The following is a 20,290-nucleotide window of genomic DNA, read 5'->3' on the forward strand; positions in this document are numbered from 1 at the left end:
TTTTTATTTTTTTTTTATTTTTTTTTTTTTATTTTTTTTTTTTTTATTTTTTTATTTTTTTTTTATTCATGAAATATTAATGTGTACAGTTTTTACATGCTTTTCGACTACCACACTAGACACACGCCCGTATTATGGTAGTGAACATAGAAGTATGAGTAGCAGTGGCGTACAGTCCATAAAGGCTGAAAAGCTGTGCCTACCCTAAAATTAAACTGCGACGGAATTTGTGAATATTTTTATGTAACAAATCAATCTACATTGATAAATTATTGTATCTATTTGTGCAATTAGTTTCGGTTATTTTATTGCATTATATTTGACCTAAATCTAGTTTTTTGCAGGATATGCCTCATACTACTTGCATTAAAAACAATGAAACAGTAAGGACGGGTTGTTTCATAGAATTTGATCAATTTATCAAATTTCAAAACTTGATTTTCAAGTTCTGGGAAGGTTCTATTCAAGTTCTGTTATTATTTCAGTTTTGTGATATAACTGGCCAATAATGAACTCCAGTCCATTTTTTATCAATATTGATCTTCTTTGATTGTGCCTGTGGGATACGGCAGCAAACAAGAGGTTAACCCTTGGGACCTTCTAAGACCCAAACAGTCCCAAATGCCGTTCGCGCATTATACTCTCCTAAGACCATATTTGTCCCAGAACGACCGCACATTATTAAAATGCATATATCTCTCTTCCTCTCATCTAAAAATTAATTATTTCTTTTATGTCAGAAAGAGAACGAAATAGTGCTTGTTATTGTCTTTGAAAAAATGGAAGCTTGTAGAAGGTTCGATCCGTGCAAATCAACAACGTCTCAAGGGTTAAACGATTTTTCTATCGTTTTATCGATTGATCATTTTTTATTTCCTATTACTACCTAATATGCCAAATGGTTTCAATTATGCTTATTTTGCCATTTATCCAATTTAAACCTAAGACCTATGTTTTGAAATATTGTGACAGTTCCAATAAACAAAATCTTCATAAAACTACCCACAGCTTACCTTTGGTCATAACGCACGCCACTGACGAACATGTCTGAAATATTTTGATGTGAGCTTGTGTAAAGTTTTTTCATTTCTTGTAAAAGAAATCAATTTCAAAACCAAGTATTTTATTAACATTCAATAATTTTAAAGTGGAATAACTTATTGAGTAAAACCTCAAAATGTAATATTTAATCATTGAAGATAATATTGACAACTCTCAAACGAAAAATGTGAAACAGAAAAATTAAAAAAAGATATTTCATCTAGGAATTGAACCTAGTACCTAGGACTATGATATTATTTGATCATTTTTGAAAATGGTATCTTGTCAATTGCAGGAAGGTACGCATGTCAACACACATATTACTTCCTATGTCCGTATAGCAGCATACTTTTGACTGCATTCCATTATAAGATTGTGAAGGATTATAAAATCATTGTACGCCTCTTCTAGAAGATTTCTGTAAAAGAAAGAAACATTCTTCTCAGAAAATAACTCATAATGTGGACTAGAAAGTCAACTCTCTATATATGTATTGACATTTTAACTTTAAAGCAGCAATCTGATCAATTGAAGCAAAAAAAGTTCTGAGCTCAAGCAAAGAGGGGCAGTAAAGTTAATTAACCTTAATTATGCGGCTGTCTCATGTGAAACATCGACGGCTATCCGCTTATACGGATGTTGATAGGTGCAATCCATGAAATTTCACCAAAACACATATGTGCATGGTGTCAAAACGTTGAGCGTGATGGGATATATACAGGGTGCGGCAGAGAGGACGGACGTTTTTGAGATGGGTAGTACTCTCCCTCTCCGTCTACGAGAGAGGTGGGGGGGGTGCCGCTTGACTCGTTAGTTCCTTGCATTGTTTTACCAGTTGTCGTCATGGAGCCGTGGACGGTGGAGCACTGCGTTTTCGCCTATGATTGTTTCGTCCGAAATAATGAGTCAGTCAACGTCGTACAGCGTGAGTTTCGTCGCCACTTCAACATTCATCGGAATAGAGCTGTTCCCTCTCGAAACACCATCCTTCGTTGGGTTGAATCACTTCGCAGGCGTGGTGAACTGATCAACAGAAGACCAAGAGGAGCTCCGCGAACAGTTCGAACTCCTGAAAATGGGGACATGGGGACACCTCAAGGCTAGAGTATACGTGAACAAGCCCCGAACTCTGGACGAATTGAAGGACGCAATTCGTGTGGAAGTCGCCCAAGTTGAGAGAGCGATGTTGGAGAGAGTTTACGTGAACTTCCAAGAACGCCTCCAGCACTGCATCAACGATTTCGGCCACCTTATGCCTGATGTGATTTTCCACACATGACTGTCTCAAATGCTATTTCCTCGCGAACCTGATTCTATCAATAAATTTGTTTTTGAGTAAAAATTAACTATTTTATGATTTTTTTAAAACCGTCCGTCCTCTCTGCCGCACCCTGTAGAAACATTTTAATACCCCTGCGGAAAGTGCAAAAATATACCTGTGCCTTGTACAGAAAGCTAAAAGATCCATTGAATCCAATTTCACAAATGTGTGGCCCATTCCATGAAATGTGTCGTACAAGATATTGGACAATGCTTCGGATGCCAGAATAGATTCCTGCTGTCTCTGTTGAAGTGGCAAACTTTCCAGTGAAAGACTTGACAACATTCTGAAAAAGAACAAAATAATAATATTTTATTCATTTATATAATAATATTTAATTCATTAATACAACATATTTAAGGATGGTGTCATCAAACATGCAGAAAAGATTTGGTTGCCAAAAGTTAATGTTGCCAGACAATAAATCATGAAATTATACCTGGACGTACAGCTGACGATTAACTGTAACTGGTTTCCAACGGGGGTTGCTTGTGTGACCAATTCACATAAAGGGGTGGATTTCTCACACACAATATTCAGAGAGTGGGATACTTCAAGGGCATTTGCCAAATCAGCGCTGAAATTATATTAATTTATTTATAGATATTACAATATTTTTATTTCAAGCCTTTTACATTTTGTAATATGTAATGTAAAATGTATGTATGTAGTAAGCATTAGCGTGTATGCTATGACCAAAGGTAGACTGTGTGTAGTTTTCAAATTCAGATGTAGTTGTGTTCAGATGTAAAAATTATCCCAATTATTATGACCAACTGATAAATGAGCGCACAAGTCCTTTGCCAAATTCATAAAAAAAATGCATGTAGATCAGAAATTTGTCGCGTTTTTAAATCTTCTATAATTTATTCTAATGTGTCATTTTAGTCAGGGTAGGCACAGCCTTTGTGAACTGCACGCCACTGGTAGTAAGTATGTGCTCACCAGAATTTGCTTAACCCTAGAAGAATTAATTTTAAAATGTCAACAATCTCATTTGAAGAACTGCTGCTATTCAATGCATTTGTTGTACGGCTAATCTCCAAAGAATTTTCAGGGACAATTTGATGAGAATCTCTCTTCAAATTTGTTTGGATGTTTTGTATTATTTCTTTCGGAGAGGTATAAATTTCATTCAATAATACATCGGACGGTTTAATTATAGAACTTCTCATTTTATTAGCTGCTTTAGGAGAGTTGTCGTTCCAGAAATCGTCTTCTCGAGAATTATCTTTCCAAAAAGCTTTAGATTTATTTTCTTGTATTTTGTCAGTGGTTGAAACAGTATTGTTGTCTAAACTGTTGGTTTTACTCTTATCATAAGTTCCTGTAATAACATTCTGAATATCCTGAATACATTTGTGTCCAGATTGAGAGTATTTGCGGATCAGTTTGAAATATTCCACGAGTTTTACTCCCAAGGAGCAAATGACTTTTAAATTTGCTTCAGAAGTGTTACTCCTTCTTGCTGTAATAAAGAAAAAAAAATATATTTATAGATTTTAGAACTAACAATTTATTTAATGTTTCGAACTAAAAATATATAAGAATTATGGGTTTTCATATTATAATAATTATTTACCATTCTTTCTAGGGGGAAAGAAGACTTGCAAATCCTTTATAACACTTTGCACATCTCTAGGAAGAATTTCTTTAAAAACAGCTATCCAATGCTTTACAAGGCACTTGAGAATATCAGATAGAGTCCAAGGAGGTTCTACAAGCACCACTTTTGTCCATAAATTATCAAATTTATCTTTCATTTCATCCTGCAAATTAACAATGACAAATAAATTAAATTTATTTTTAATATGCATGTATTATATATATATATATATATTTTTTTTTTTTTTTTAATGTATATTTTATTTTGTTATAAGAGTTTACATCTTATACCTAATATATTATTTTCTATGACTACTACAATATTATTTACTTCTTACATACTAAAATTTAGATTTCACAACATTGAGACATAATCCACGAAAAACTTCAAGACTTTTAGCTTCCTTAACAATTACCGGGAGTTCATTGAACATTTTAAAACCTTTATAATAAATATTGTTTTGTGTTTCTGATAAGTGTGTTTTAGGAAGCCTAAAATCGTTGCAGTTTCTCGTAGGATATAAATGAACTGCACTATTAATTCTAACATTCTTTGACATATAGTCAGGTAACATTTTATTTTTTAGCTTATAAATAAACACTAAGGTATTATAAACTAATCGTTGCCACACACTTAAAATATTGAGTTGACGTTGCATGGTTTTTATTCTGGTGTACCTGCTACAACACAGTATTGACCTCATGCCTCTGTTCTGGATTACTTCCATTCTCTTAATTTGGGTTTTGTTACTTAGAAATATTACACTTGTACAATAATTTAGATGGGATGCTACAGTGGTATTGTAGACCAATATCCTTGTTTTTATGTCCAATTTTCCTTTTATCCTACTTAAGAAATTAACCTTTTTCGCCATTTTTTTATTTAAAATTTCAAAGTTAGTGTTAAATTTTAACTTGTTATCTATTATGATTCCCAGGTATTTAATTTCTTTTACTTCTTCCATATTTTGATTGTCTATATTTAGGACAGTATGTACGTTTAGTTTTTTCCCTAATACCATGAATTTACTTTTAGTTACATTTAATTTCAATTTATTTATGTTTAACCACTTAGATAATTCATTAAGTTCATTTTGTATTTTTGACAACGCATCTTCAATATTATTTGCTATAATATATAAAAGTGTGTCATCTGCAAAAAGTTTGATGGAACAGTACTTTAAGCACTTCACTATATCATTAATATATAAAATAAATAGGAGCGGTCCCAAAACAGATCCTTGAGGAACTCCAATGTTGATTTCTTGTTCTTCAGAGATAGTATCTCCAATTTTGGTTTTTTGTTTTCTATTATATATGTATGTATATATATAAACCTTCCGGGGGAAATTCTCTAAATGATAGTGAAAATTCTATCAAAATCCATTGAGTAGTTTAGAAGAACTAAACGCACAAACAGACAGATGTGGATAGCGACTTTATTTTATACTTTTTAGAGATGTATTTCTGAAAATACTATTTAAAACTCCCGTACAGAATAAATTAGTGGTATTCAATCCAATACTGAAGGGGTGGTATAACACTCTTGTATCGAAGGGTACTTCACTTGTCCCAAATTAAAGTTTTGTGCGTTATCCAAGATTATTTTTTTATCACATTCTCTATAATTTTATTAATTCTAGAGTAACTATTCGGTAATCGGTCTGCATTAAAAAAAAATCCTATTACTATTTTAAGGCGATGCACTACGTAGCAATACAAAATCATGTGTTTTTGGTCTGAAAATTTTGTCGCCTAGAAATGTTTCAGATGCTTTAATTAAATATTGCGAGTAGAATACATCTTGGCCTTTGAAATAATCGAGTATTTTTTATATAAATCTTTATATAAGCCCAGAAAAAAATAATGTATAAGGCCTATGAAAACTGCTTTAAATTTCAAAATCTCCTACTTACGAACCCATTTTCGGTTATGGTTTTATTGTATTATGTGGCAAATTAAGTTATTTATAAAATGATCGAAAAACATTTAAATATTTGTGCCTGAACATCCACAAAAAAAAATAAAAGGCACTTTTTGGCCATGTTTTTTTCTTGCATAAATCAAAACAGGTGGATGGTGTTAAGCGGGAATTTAAGCCATATCGCCATCTACGTAAGGTGTGTTATTGATAGCGGCTCGATTCAAAATATTAAACGACGTAGTGCATCGACTTAATATAAATAGTAACTAACAAATTTCTGATCAGGAACCATAAAACAGGATTATACATGTCAAGAAATGTGTGCATCTATAAACCCTTTGATTTCTTAGGTAGTAAAATTGGCTTATAAATGTTATCTTAGATAGAAAACAGAATTTTCATAAAGAAGATTCAAATAATATTACAAAAATTTTCAAACCTCCAAAGGCACAGACAAAAACTGACATAGCAAGGCTTCCATACAATTAAATTTGTCAGCAGTTGTGTTGCAAATATTTATTTGTTTTTCTTCACTGGGAACTTTTGTTACTTCAGCTGTTTGGTTTAATTCTGGGCTGTTAACATAACGCAAGTCTTGTTTGATTTTAGCAGGCGGCAGTTTGTTTTCATAAATATTAGCAGAGTTTACACTAGACACTGTTGAGTTCAAAGATTCAAAGAACTCCACAGCAAATTGCTTGTGGGTGAGCATATTTATTTTATTGACAGCAGCTTTGTTGCACAAATTGATGTCATTTGTCAACAAGACCTAGAAATGAAATGCATGAGGTTATTGGTTGAATAATAATTACAGATTGGTAGACACTGAAGCATTTATTAGTATTTCCTTACCACTGTTTCCCCGGCCTCAGACAGTTGTAAACAGCAGTTTAATATTTCATCATCCGCCACATGACATGGTACCAAGTGCTCATTCGCAGTCTTAGCTGATTGACCTAAAGATTAATATTAAAATTAATTTGTGAAAATAATAGACACATATTAATCATAATAACACAGTCAATCATAATAAACAACCCTATGCATGTTACATAAATATATCATTACAACTTCGAATCCAATGACAATACTAGGTAAAGTTGCTGAATTCCGACTCACACTTCAATTAAAAAAAAACTTGATTTCAGCTTAATTACTAAAGTAAACAACTATTTAAGTGGGGGAGATGTAAACAAGCACAAAAATAGATTTTAGTTTGGGTTATACCATAGACATATGAATATTAGTAGACCTGCCCTAAGTGATTAAAAGCGTATTATTCCCCACTCCCCATACCGGTTCCATTGGAGCCTGCTGGGCTCGCGTATGGCTTCCCGTGAATCTTGAGAATGTGACGTCATCATTCTTGTTCAAACTAGCGTCGAGCTATGGTCGAGGCATTTTATGAAATAACATGGCAAAATAGTGGCTTGTGATATGAAAACTTGTAAAAATAGTTGTGAAAAAGAGAATAAACCCAATTGTCGTATTACATTCCATATGTAAGCATCATTTTAAGCTTATTCACGTCGTATAATATGAATCAGTTGTAGAAACATATACTATCACATCGAGCCAACATTGGTCGAATATAGCGATTCTCGAGTGTGCGCATCGTTGTTACTGGGAAGTAAATTATGAACACTTATAAAAGTGTCTTAACTAAATACGTAAACAAAATATTCGACTCTGAAAATAGAAGAAATTTTTTTTTGCCGAATTTGGACTTCGCAAATTTGTTCATAACGTGGCGAGTAATTTGCGCTCCCATGTAAAAATGTCTATTCATTCAAAAGCAGATTTTACTTTTAAGAACTAAATGGTGATATTATAATGCGAGATGCCTATATACTGTCAGATTGATTTATTGACGAATCACAGTCAGCTTTACCCCCTTCGTTCTTCAACAGTTGATTTCTCCCCTCACCTTTAATTTCTAGTCTATATATTCATAAGTCTGTGGGTTATACGTATTTCCTAACCTTCACACTTAACTTTGCGTATTAAGCGTGAGACGGAATTCGACAAGTGTATCAGATACTAACCCATACAAATATGACCTCAAATATCCACCATGTGCGGCTCGATTTAGACATTTTTTTTACTTATTACAATAACATAAACATGGGTTCTACGAACAAATCCCATACTAAAACTACAATCATACTCTATGACGACAGATCTAGAATATAAAATTGAATAAACAAAACCGAACCGAACCAAAATGGCAGGAGATCAACGTCGCCGAAAATTGAGGACTTTGTTTTTGCAGATTTATCAGGAAGAAGTAAAGATATCTCTTCTTGAATATTTCAACAGATGTCAATCGAGTAATCCACAGAATAAGCCACATTTTAAATTAGGTATAGTTCTTATGGTCGAGTACCATTTGACCTACCCATTTTGCGAAATTTTGATTTGAATCTTCGATGCCGCTCGATCAAACACAAGCGTCAGCCGCGACGTGGGCTTGACTTTCCAAATCACATAAGTGTTTATCAGGAGCGGGTAAAAGGTTAATAATATCTAGTGCCAGAAAGCCCTTTTATATAACAGATCATGTCATAAAAAAATGAGGCAGTCACCTAAAGACTTTAAGGACGGGTTGTTTCGGAGAATTTGAACAATTTATCAAATTTCAACATTTATTTTCGGGTTCTGTGAAAGTTCTATTCAAGTTCTGTTACTATATCATTATAGGCTAGTTCCTTAACAGAACTGAAATAATAACAGAACTTGAAAATTGACTTTGAAATTTTAAGAATCGTTCAAATTCTCCTAAGTTTACTGAATTAGATGCCAAGAAATAATTTTTTATTCAAAAATAGATATGTACGTACCGCATATTTTTGGATTTGATGTCAAATTGTTATGTAAATATCTCATGGCTTTTCGAGCCATTGCTTGAGTGTTAGCAAAATTTCCGTGCATGTATAATTTAAGTTTATCCAGTTCACACAAAACAATATATGGAACCATTACACGAATTTCACAACCAATACCTGCAAAGACGAGAATTTCATAAAAATTATAATAACAAAATTTTTTAGCATTGTTAAATAAATAACATTCAAAATATGTTACTCTGTACCTTTCTTGGCAGGATCTGTTAGCTTTTCCACTGTGCTCAAATGCAATATGAAAATATTAGTATCCACAACTACGAAAATGGGTTTGGAAGAATTGCTCACGGACTTTCCAATGGTTTTATTATCTGAAAATTTTACACTACTGTTTGAAGTTGAATTTTGTGAACCTCCACGCACCTAGGAAAATAAAAATACTTTAAAAGAAAATACTAAATACACCATTTCATTAAGATACATTCCTGGATCTGGAGAAAACAAATTACCTGCATTATATGTTCTGCTACTGTCTCCCAATCCATTTCTTCTTCTTCAAAATTCTTGGATTGGTCGGTAACATTGGAAGAAATGACGATTGTATTTTCTGGCTTAAAACTTGAGACGCTGTTATTATTCGTAATGACAAATACGTCTTTCGAATTGTCAGAGACATTATTTGGAGTGTCAAAAACCTTATTTGAAGTGTCAAATACATTATTTGAAGTGTCAAAAACCTTATTTGAAGTGTCAAATACATTATTTGAAGTGTCAAAAACATTTTTAGCACAAACAATTTCATTGTTCGTGTTCAATAGCTCCTCAAGCGGTTCTACTTTTTTACGTTTGTTGGTGTTTTCGTAATCTGACTCGGACCTTCTTTTAGACACTTGAACTGAAAATAAATCAAAAAATCAGTAAGCAAGTGTTTCTTTATTTAAACCTTAGAATACGGGTAGTATTTTGTAAATATCTCAAAGCCAAATATAATATTGTCAACATTTTACTGAGGAATTTTCATGGGCAATATTGAAATGCGTTCAAAACTTCTAAAACCTAGCTCTAGACACTGCAAATTACAGTGCACCTGAAGGTAGTCATGAATTCACTGAACTGCTATTGTAGTTTGTCGTATCCTAAGGGTTAAGAGTACAGAGGAAATAGCTTACAAATGTATCATTATCAATTACAAAAATACTTATTCACGTTTTAAACTCACCATCCACTGTCATCGAGTCATTTTGCAAGTATCTGGCTGTGGGTTTACTATGCGATGGTGCTTTAGGGGTTTCAGAATCAGATTCAGATAAACGCTTTCTGAATTGCTTTAAGCGAGCCTCCGCACTTTCTTTGCCTTAAATAAGTCAAAATTGATCATAAATAACAGGCAAATAATAATAAATTTGGATGATTTGTGTAGTGCATATTTTTGTGAAAAATCACCCCAAGAGTCCTATTATATTTTAGTAACAAATTGAAATTGAGTTCTTTATCATAACGAAATACATAGAAGCTTTCTAATTTCATAGTTTCAAATTTTGAATTAAATTCTTACCAACTCTTGATTCTCGTCTTGTATAGGGGGTGACATGTTCAAATGTGGATCTGCTGTCTTGGGGCAAATTTCCACCATTTCTAGGAGAATGTCTCTTTCTTGAGTATTGCATTGTTTTTACGGTGCTTTGAGAACCTTCAAGAACAAATAATATTTAAAAGTTGTAACATAAAAAAGGAAAGGTATTAGAACAAAATCAAATATTATATTATGATGATTTAATAATATTTTACCTCCAACTTGGGTTTCATTTTTGCTTTGTTTTGTGTTCAAAGCTTGAGTTGAAACGGGGATACTAGATCCAGGAGACTTTTGTACTGAAACAGGAGTTTTAGATACCCAAGTTTGATCAGGAACAGGGGTTTTAGATCCAGAAGGGGTTTGAGCCGAAACAGGAGTTTTAGATACCCACTTTTGAGCAGGAACGGCGGTTTTAGATCCAGAAGGGATTCCAGCTGAAACGGGAGTTTTAGGTGTCCAATTTTGAGCAGGAACAGGGGTTTGAGCTGAAACAGGAGTTTTAGATGCCCAAGTTTGAGCAGGAACAGGGGTTTTAGATTTAGAAGGGGTTTGAGCTGAAACAGGAGTTTTAGGTGCCTCAGTTTGAGCAGGAACAGGGGTTCTAGATCCCGAAGGGGTTTGAGCTGAAACAGGAGTTTTAGATGCGAAAGTTTGAGCAGCAACAGGGGTTTTAGATTTAGAAGGAGTTTGAGCTGAAACGGGAGTTTTACGTGCCCAAGTTAGAGCAGGAACAGGGGTTTTAGATCCCGAAGGGGTTGGAGGAACAGGAGTTTTTGTTCCCGAAGGTGTTTGAACTGATACAGGAGTTTTAGATACTGAAGGTTGAATAAGAGCAGTGTTTTTTGATCGCGGTGATGTTTTAGTAGGCACTCCTGATTTAGATGCCAAAGCAGGTTTTCCACCGCCAGCATTTTTAGACTTTGCAATTTTTTCCATTACTGAAAAGAAACAAATATTTTATTTATATCAGATTTTTTATGTTGTTAATAATAATCAAATATTGTTTAAAAGAAAAATAAGATATCATTAGTTATTGTAGTTATTTATTGGCAGAATGAATGGCGTACCTTTTAGCTGATGAACATTCAAATTGCTTTTGTTACCTTCACAGGAGACATGTTTAGCTTTGGCATTGGCTTTATTTTCACTTTCCAACTTATTTAAACGCTTGTCTAAAACTGAAAAAAAAATGGCATTATTTATCGTAACTTATATATAAATGTGAAGGTGTGTTTGTTTGGCGTAACGGAGTAAACGATCGATGTAATTTTTTGCATAGGGATAGTTGGAGGACTGGGAAGTGACATAGGCTACTTTCATCCATTCTTCAATTCTTTGTCCAAAAGGCTAGTTACAAATATTTTTAAATAGTAATTTTCACATGTACGAAATATCCAAAGCACTTAATAAAATAATAAAACCAAAGTATACCTCGTTGCTGGTGAATATTCAAGGGTCTGTTCTCTTCTTCCGGCTGAGAAAAATTTGGAACTGAAAATATGACTTATTTTTTTAATGATGAACTAATGTTTATAAGACAAGGTTTTATGCATAGCATAAAGGATAACAAATAATTATAAGCAATAATTAACAAAATTAACCAAAAAATATATATTTATAATAAGCAGTAATTGTTGATTGAGGTACTAGTACATATTAAATTATTGGGCGGGTTGGAAATAGGCCGACATAGCTCAGTGGTTCAGAGTACTTGACCAGACATCAGACGGTACGGGTTCAATTTCCGTTGGCGGCATTTATTTTTACTCGGAAGATATTTTCAATTTGTATTGATATTTCTGGCGACTAATTATTGCTTGTAATTATTTGAAAATTTGACATTTATTACACAAACGAATTTGGTTGCAGCGAACTGGGTTATAGTGCACTTGGTTACAGTGATCATTGTTACAACGATCACAGTCTTATATTATAGTGTAGGGTAAACTCGACAAAAACAAAAGACCTTCGCTAACGTCGTCTGGAATGAAGTGCGGTGCAGGAGACAGAGAGGAAACTCTTGAAAGGTAATGAAATTTGCACATCTTTTCCTGCCTGTAATTTCTTGGCGAATATGACTATTTTCAGCTAGCAAGGTCATTTCTATTGCGAGCCATGGGGATTTGGAAAATCCATTTAACTATCACAAAAATACCAGAGTTCATAATAATATCATATTGTTTGTTCCATATTTTTCAATTGATAAAAATAAAAATTACATTTTAAAAAATAATGTCAAACATATCCAAAACTCGATGTAAATAGTTTATTCTTGTAGTGATTCATCACATTTGTTCAGTTTGCAATGTTTTCTGTGTATTTCAAATGCGCTATATACACGGTGTCCGGAAACTCGCAGTACAAGCGGGAAACTGGAGAATCTACACCACATGGGGAACCCAAAAAAACATAAAGTTTTTTGATTTGAGCATTTTCACAAAAAAAAAAAAAAAACCAAAAAAAAATATTTTTCGGCTATTTTAGGGTTAAAGTTTTTTCTGGTGTTTAGGGTTGAATAACAGATGTTTTAACCCTGCAGAGCAGAAATATTTTATGATTACACCGGGTTAAATGAAGGGTGATTTCAAAATAATGCTTCAAATCCGAGTTTCTTCATTTGTTTTACTTTCAAATAGTTTTAATTAGTTGGGTTCTTTGATCTTCAGTAATAATTTATAAGAATTTGATTAAAAAAAAAAAAAAAAAAAAAAAAATCAACTTCAAACTCGATTTACTCGATAACGAAAGCTCAAATCAAAAAAAAATATACTACAAAATCGACTCCAAATGTGATGTAGATTCACCAGTTTCCCGCTTGTACTACGAGTTTCCGGACACCCTGTATATCTTATTTTTTAATTTTCCGTAAAAACAAATACTATATTAGAAACGAGATATAATTATCTTTTCGGTGTACGCATTTAAAATAAACATGACTATTTCTAAATAATAAAATTTTAGTATCAAACGTGAAAAATGTTGTCAAAAACGATAACGACATTTTTAATTCAATCATAGGAAAATTGAGAGAACTCGATATTTCAAAGAGACACATTTTGTTTTGTGTGGGGAATTTGTAAGAACTTTTTATCTCGTTTATATAATGAAAAATAATTTTTAAAGTTAAACCGAATGTTATGATAGCGGCGAGAGATATGAATTATTCATTTTGGCTATTTTTAGGATTTTACTAATGGATTCCAGTAAAAATATTTGAAGCAAATTAGAAAGAATTATTATTTATCTTTCTAACGTCAAAAAAAATATGTATTTTAGCATGATAGAAAAAAAAATAAAAAATACTTTTATAAAATATGGACGCCCGGTCATATATTTTTAATTTTTTTTTTTTTAATTTTTTTTTTTAAAAGAAAGACAAACATTTCCGGGTTACGAATAACCCAACAATGTTTGAAAATCTCCTACTACCACCACAGAAAGCCGAAAATGTTGCGTGTGTTGTGATGGAGGACTTAGCCAGCCGAGGAATCGAACACGCGACGCTCGGGTGAGACCCAAGCGCTATGCCCACTCAACCACTGACCGGTCAAAACGCTGACGCTCATGACCCTCAAACGCTGGAGAGGTTAAGTTAAAACTGATCGTAATTTTCATAATCTGTGCCAATTAAAAGTACGGCATTTAGGTAAATATTTACCAAAAATGACTGACCCTGACTAAACATGTCATGAAATTAAATAAAAATATTTTTACCTGTGGCTTTTTTTTTATTACGGCGTTTTCTGTTATTCAACGTTTTTTGTGTTAAATTCGTAGTTCCATTATTATTGTCTATTAGTTTCTTCAGGGTCAATGGAGTCGATAAAGATGGGTGTGAAGTTGATTGAATACATTGATCAATGATCTGTTTTGCCAGCTCAAATTTAGCTTTTAAATTTTGATCTTCGCTGGGTTTTTGCAGTTTGACCACTCCTTTAACTTTATTTTTTCTTCGTGCCATCTGAAAAGAAAACTATTGATAAAAGTTGCAGAAAATAGGGACACGCTTAATATGCACATTTTATTTTAAAAACACCGTCTATCAGTAACATAATAATGAGAAGTAAGTATATCAGTTTTTGAAAATATAAAATAATTTTTTTAGTAGCTATTTAGTAAAAAAAAAAAAACGTAACTTAAAATCTTTTCTTCTTGCCATGTTTTTCATAATAATATTAAAATCGGCTAGTTTTTTTACATTTTAATTATACCCACTGGTTTAAATAATAGAATAAAAAAAATACCTTAAAGGGCCTTGCTGACAACTCAATTTGGTTGAAATGAACGTAAAGTTGAACCATGTGGAGATGTGTTGTATGCGAAAAAGTTGATACTCAACAGATGACGTTTAACGGTTGACACGCAACGGTTGAACCAACCAAATTGAGTGATCTGTAAGGCCCTTAAAACTTTGACATCGATAACAATGGCCACCAAGCGAACAATCGATTTTAATTTTTACGAAATAACTATAAAAATGCATTATTGAAACTGAAATACTTACTTCTCATTATTTTCTAACTACTAGTGTTTTTTTAATAAATTGTGCGATTTAAGTGTGTCCCTATTTTCCGTATATTTATCAAAGTTATTAGAAATTGTATAATATTAAATGGTCAAATATATTATTGTATCAACTACGAAATTAAAAATAATAATAAACAAAAACAAAATATTTTTCTTGGAGCATTTATAATTATCAACATCATTAACAATCACAATATAAACTAAGAATGATAACAAGTTTCGTTTTTCATTAAATATTTGTTATTTTATTATTTGTGTACAAATATTGATGCACATGGATGTATTTGTATACAAACCTTCGTACAATTCAAACGATGACACTAAATAATGAATGCTTATTGAACAAAACGGAAACACGGAGTACTTTATTTCTAATAAAAATGCACTATCCAACCGTAGAAAATAGTATTATAAAACAAATCTTGTCAGAACTAGTCAAATTTTCACATTATTCATTTGACAATTCAACATCCGTCCGCAATATCATAGAAAAAATATACTGAATTGATATACCTACCAAAATGTTGCCATACCAAAGTACCATATTTATTCGATTATTTTGAGGTTTGGATCAAAATATTTCGATCACGTAAATGTTTCGATCCTGCCTTCGAATGAGCTGTTTGTTTATGGTCAAGTGGTATATCTACAGTGGTTTATTTATGCGTGTGTATATCTATGGTTGTCTTTACTCAGCGCACGTGTTTACTTATATATTTTTTTAATAAAATTCGCGAAAACATCCGAAGTTTGTTTTTATCCTATTATTCAATACAGTTGATTTGATCCCATCAGATCACCTGACCACGGATAAAGTAATTAGGAGTAATCATCCGAATCTTCCGGAGGCGCTATTTAAGTGTAATATTTTGACATTTGACTGCGGTTAAATAAACATGGTAATTATTGAATTATCTATTTATGATTTAACAATGTATTAAATTTGCTTCTCGTGATCTATAATTGTTTTTTTATAACGTCGGTCTATAATTCATATTATTTTATCTCTTGGCCTCGATATAGATTATGTTTTTATTATTATTTGTCATAAATCAGCTAATTTACTGCTCGTGGCCAGAAGTATTCCCAACACTCACGATTTAGAAGCTCAGTAATCATTATGATTTCTTTCAGGGTAAACAAAAGAAAACTCGTAAAATTGTGGTGAAAAAGTTCGCCCAAATGAAGAAAATGATAAAGCCCACCGATAGTCGCATAAAGCCGGAGCTACGAACCATCTCCAAGAAGAAGAAGGCGGAGGACCCGCATCAACTAAAGGTGAGGGAAGTTACCCAGGCCAGCTCCGCGCTTTTCTTCCAATACAACACACAGCTGGGGCCCCCTTACCATATTCTCATCGATACGAACTTCATCAATTTCTCCATTAAGAACAAACTGGACATAATCCAAAACATGATGGACACCCTTTACGCCAAATGTATCCCTTACATTACAGATTGCGTACTGGCTGAACTCGAGAAGCTGGGCAGGAAATACAGGGTGGCCCTCAAGATCATCAAGGATCCTCGGTTTGAGAGGATCAAATGCCTTCACAAGGGAACATATGCTGATGACTGTATAGTGAATAGAGTGCTGCAGCATAAGTGTTATATTGTGGCTACCAATGACAAGGACTTAAAAAGAAGAATTAGGAAGATCCCCGGAGTGCCCATTATGTTTGTATCGCAACACCGGTACACGATAGAAAGAATGCCCGATGCGTATGGGGCCCCTAAAGGTGCTATTTAGATTATTATTTATTGTGTTTTACAAGTTTTCTTTGACTATTAAATTAAGATTTGAGTTATATTATGTTCATTTTATTTCTATGAATAATCTGTTCTTTTTTCTCAATCAATCGATTCTTAAGTGGTAATTTATGGTGGTAATGGGGCCACTGAGAGGGAGATAAATCATCGGGCCCAAGGTTTGTGAAGGGGCCTGGGGCACGAGCAGTCAACACTTGAGGTGATATTTTCATGAAAACAAAGCTTTATAAAACATCCAATTATTATTACCATTAAAGTTACTTTAAACAAAATACAGTCCCCTTAAAACGATCCTGAGACCGAATCAGTAGCTTCGGTCGATTCAATGAGTAGCAAGTGCAAGTATTTTTCACCGGCATAATTTCATTTTCCCCCTGATATTAAGTATGTAGTTATGAATATAAAATAGTTAACCTTTGGACTGCTGAACTCCTGCGAACTAAAACGGATACAAATTTTTCGTATCTAATGGTCCTTTTGATACTTGAGAAGTTAAGGGCCTTCCTTACTAGCGATCTCAATCGTTGTATGAAGAATCATGAATTGTCAGATTCAAACGACAATCTAAGTTATTAATCGTCAAAATATCGATAATGTAGCCACGCTAGGCTATCATAAATACATTTTTCTGTTGAGATATATGTTTTTACTAACAATTTATTTTCGTTAAATACTATATAATGAACATCGAAGAATTCTCCTACTCATTCGGCTCTATGAGGTGGCCGTGAATGCACGCTTTCTACGGTCCGTCGTGTCAATATTTTTTCAAAGTTCGAAATTCCGCGTAATTATTACACTTCCATGAGACGTTTCAACAATATTCCACTCTATGCGTTGCGCGTAGGGACTATAATAGTGTGTCGCCTTTTTTTATGTTTCATCTGTGCGTTTCCGTCGAAGCTGTGTAGTGTCAAATAGTAATATTAAGAATCAATTTATTGTTAACATTTTTTTGGGTTTCTAGGTAATAAACAATTTAATATTATTAAGAATTAATATATTGTTAACATTTTTTCGGGTTTCTAGGTAATAAACAATTTCATATTATTAAGAATTAATTTATTGTTAACTTTTTTTCGGGTTTCTAATAAATATAGTAATAAACAATTTGATGTTTTTAAAATATAAAAGTATATAAAATATTCCAGCACTTACAATAAAATAAAAGAAGCACATCGTATAAAAATGTTTCAGTCGAAAAGATCGAATGCCGAAATCACTTACTTCGAAATTATTGCAAAAAACTTAAATCACTGTTAGAAGTATCCCTTAGCATTGAGGAAGATTGTGTCAAGGCGTATTTTACGCCTGAGAACGGCTGTACGTTGTGCAATAACGTACCGGAAGACTTTGAATTAGGAAAAATAAAACAGTTTTATTTGGATATATTGAATGGTCCAAAACATGTATTTGGAGACCACTCACTATGCAAGGAACGGGCATACTTTTGCAAACGGGATACTGGCGACACTAATTACGTACCCAATATGACTTCGAGCTTGATAATGTCAAGAAACGCTTTTACAATTTTTGCATGCTACCCGAATTAATTGATCCTCGACACAATCGCTGCATGCCTATTAGAAATCCTGAGTATTTAGAAAAGTGCATAATAGCGAAAAGAAACAAAGTAAAATTGGTTTCAGCTAAAACCAAAACATGTAAAAAGGAATTGTTTCGAAGAAATCAATAACATTTTATTTCATTGAAGTGTCTTCAGAAGAAATTTCATTTATATTCCTAATGTATGCAGTCCACATTTTTAGAAATAGGGAAAAGGAGGGTTGGAAAGTTCCTGGCTATTCAGATCTAGTCACTAAACAACTAAAGAAACAAACTACCTTAAAAAATTGAAAATTAATAGTATTATTACTTCAATAGAAGAGAGTCCAAATATAATTATTAATCATATAAATTACTTCTTCAGTGACATTGGTCCAAGCTTCGCTAGTAATTTGTGCAGTGCTAATAAAACTATTGAGATGTGTCTGGTGAATGATTTTAAATCTGAACTTCACGTTACAGGGGACAATTTTTATTTTAAACCAACTAGCATTTCTGAAGCCACAAATGTGATAAATGATTTAAAAATGTCTTTCTCGTGCGGTATTGATTCTTTAAGTGTTATGGTGTATAAAATGCATGTATCCGAATTAGCTTGTCTCATATCTCACCTTGTAAATGCAGGAGTTTTCCAATAAGAGGTGTAATTTTGATATTTAATCGTAAAATATCAATGGTTTCGTTGCTTGTGTGGCACGTAGCGCCGTCTTGTTGAAAGTAAACGCTGTCCAGATTAATACCATCCGATTCCGGCCATAAAACATCATTAATTTTTTTTCAGTAGCGCAGTCCATTCACTGTTGTCCATTCTGTTGCTCCAGCCTCATTTTCAAAAAAGTAAGGTCCAATGACTCCGCCGGACCATAAACCGCACCAAACAGTCACACGTTGAGTGCAAAGAGGCTTTTTAACAATAACTCTTGGGTTTTTCGAGCCTCAGATGCGACGATTTTGCGTGTTGACGAAGCCACCGAGGTGGAAATGGGCCTCATCACTCAAAATGATTTGCATTTGATTCACTCAAGTGAATTTTAATAAGTTCAATGCGTTGTTGAAGCGTGTATCGTTCCATTTTATTAATGGCGTTGTTTCTACTTGTTAAATGTCAAAAAATGACAGCTTCAAAAGTAACATCTACCGAAATAGCGGGCTATTCAAAATAACACCTCTTATTGGAAAACACTGTATTAGCTTCGAGAGTGGGATGTTCCCTTCTCATTGTAAGAAAGCTAAAGTAATTCCCCTTTTTAAATATGGAGATCGTCTAGATGTTAATAATTACAGACCTATATTCTTACACAATACTCTTTCAAAAGTAATAGAGAGATTAGCTATGTCGAGATTGGTATCATTCTTAGAAACATATAATATACTCTCTAGCAATCAGTTTGGTTTCAGAGAGAATACAGGAACAAGTGATGTAGTGTTGAGGGTATTGTCCAAAGTCAAAGTCAAACATGAACACAATGTCCTGAAGGAGCTTGCAGAACTAGAAAGCATTACCATAGAAAAGTGTGGTCTTTTCGTATGAAAAATGTTTCATGTATATGAAGAGTATCCGTATATGGGTGCGACACCAGATGGAATTTCTTCTGAATACACCATGATTGAAATTAAATGTCCTATCGCAGCACGCAGCATGCTCATATAAGAAGCAGTAAAATCCAAAAAAATTATGTTAGCAAAAATGGAGAAATTCTGGTAAATACATCTCACGATTGGTTTTACCAGGTTCAGGGCCAATTACATGTAACAAAAAAAGCTATTTGTATGTTTGTTGTTTGGACTGAACTCGGATAAAAATCGAAAAAAATTTACGGGATGACGAATTTCGGCAGACTAATATGGTTGAACAGCTGAATCGCTTTTACAATTTTTGCATGCTACCCGAATTAATTGATCCTGGACATAATCGCTGCATGCCTATTATAAATCCTGAGTAATTCAAAGTGCATAATACCGAAAAGAAGTAAAGTAAAATTGGTTTCAGTTAAAACCAAAACATGTAAGAATTTTTAAGAAGATCAATAACATTTTCATTGAAGTGTCCTGAAAAGAAATTTCATTTATATTCCTTATGTATGTGGTCTACATTTTTAGAGATAGGGAAGATGGGGG

At 33.2% G+C, this 20,290-nt stretch overlaps 2 protein-coding genes across 2 annotated transcripts; one reads left to right on the top strand and one right to left on the bottom strand.

Annotated features, from left to right (window-relative positions):
• Window positions 1-139: 139 nt before the first annotated feature.
• Window positions 140-15,312, bottom strand: Swt1 (Swt1 RNA endoribonuclease). Its single transcript, XM_089635381.1, has 18 exons — window positions 15,134-15,312; window positions 14,025-14,271; window positions 11,742-11,801; window positions 11,378-11,488; window positions 10,523-11,248; window positions 10,290-10,424; window positions 9,954-10,088; window positions 9,244-9,629; window positions 8,983-9,157; window positions 8,732-8,893; window positions 6,744-6,847; window positions 6,331-6,660; window positions 3,945-4,131; window positions 3,308-3,830; window positions 2,802-2,939; window positions 2,478-2,648; window positions 837-1,459; window positions 140-589 (listed from the first exon to the last, which is right to left on the bottom strand). The coding sequence occupies exons 2-17, from the start codon at window positions 14,269-14,271 to the stop codon at window positions 1,369-1,371; spliced, it is 3,681 nt and encodes a 1,226-aa protein (XP_089491507.1). The 5' UTR covers window positions 15,134-15,312; the 3' UTR covers window positions 140-589; window positions 837-1,368.
• Window positions 15,313-15,509: 197 nt separating this feature from the next.
• Bka (FCF1 rRNA-processing protein Bka) lies at window positions 15,510-16,646 on the top strand. The gene is made up of 2 exons (XM_089635382.1): window positions 15,510-15,736; window positions 15,972-16,646. The coding sequence occupies exons 1-2, from the start codon at window positions 15,734-15,736 to the stop codon at window positions 16,584-16,586; spliced, it is 618 nt and encodes a 205-aa protein (XP_089491508.1). The 5' UTR covers window positions 15,510-15,733; the 3' UTR covers window positions 16,587-16,646.
• The last annotated feature ends 3,644 nt before the right edge of the window (window positions 16,647-20,290 follow it).

Source organism: Hesperophylax consimilis, chromosome 9, assembly GCF_061612785.1.
Source record: "Hesperophylax consimilis isolate HC1 chromosome 9, BYU_Hcon_1.0, whole genome shotgun sequence".
Classification (NCBI taxonomy): Eukaryota; Metazoa; Arthropoda; class Insecta; order Trichoptera; family Limnephilidae; genus Hesperophylax; species Hesperophylax consimilis.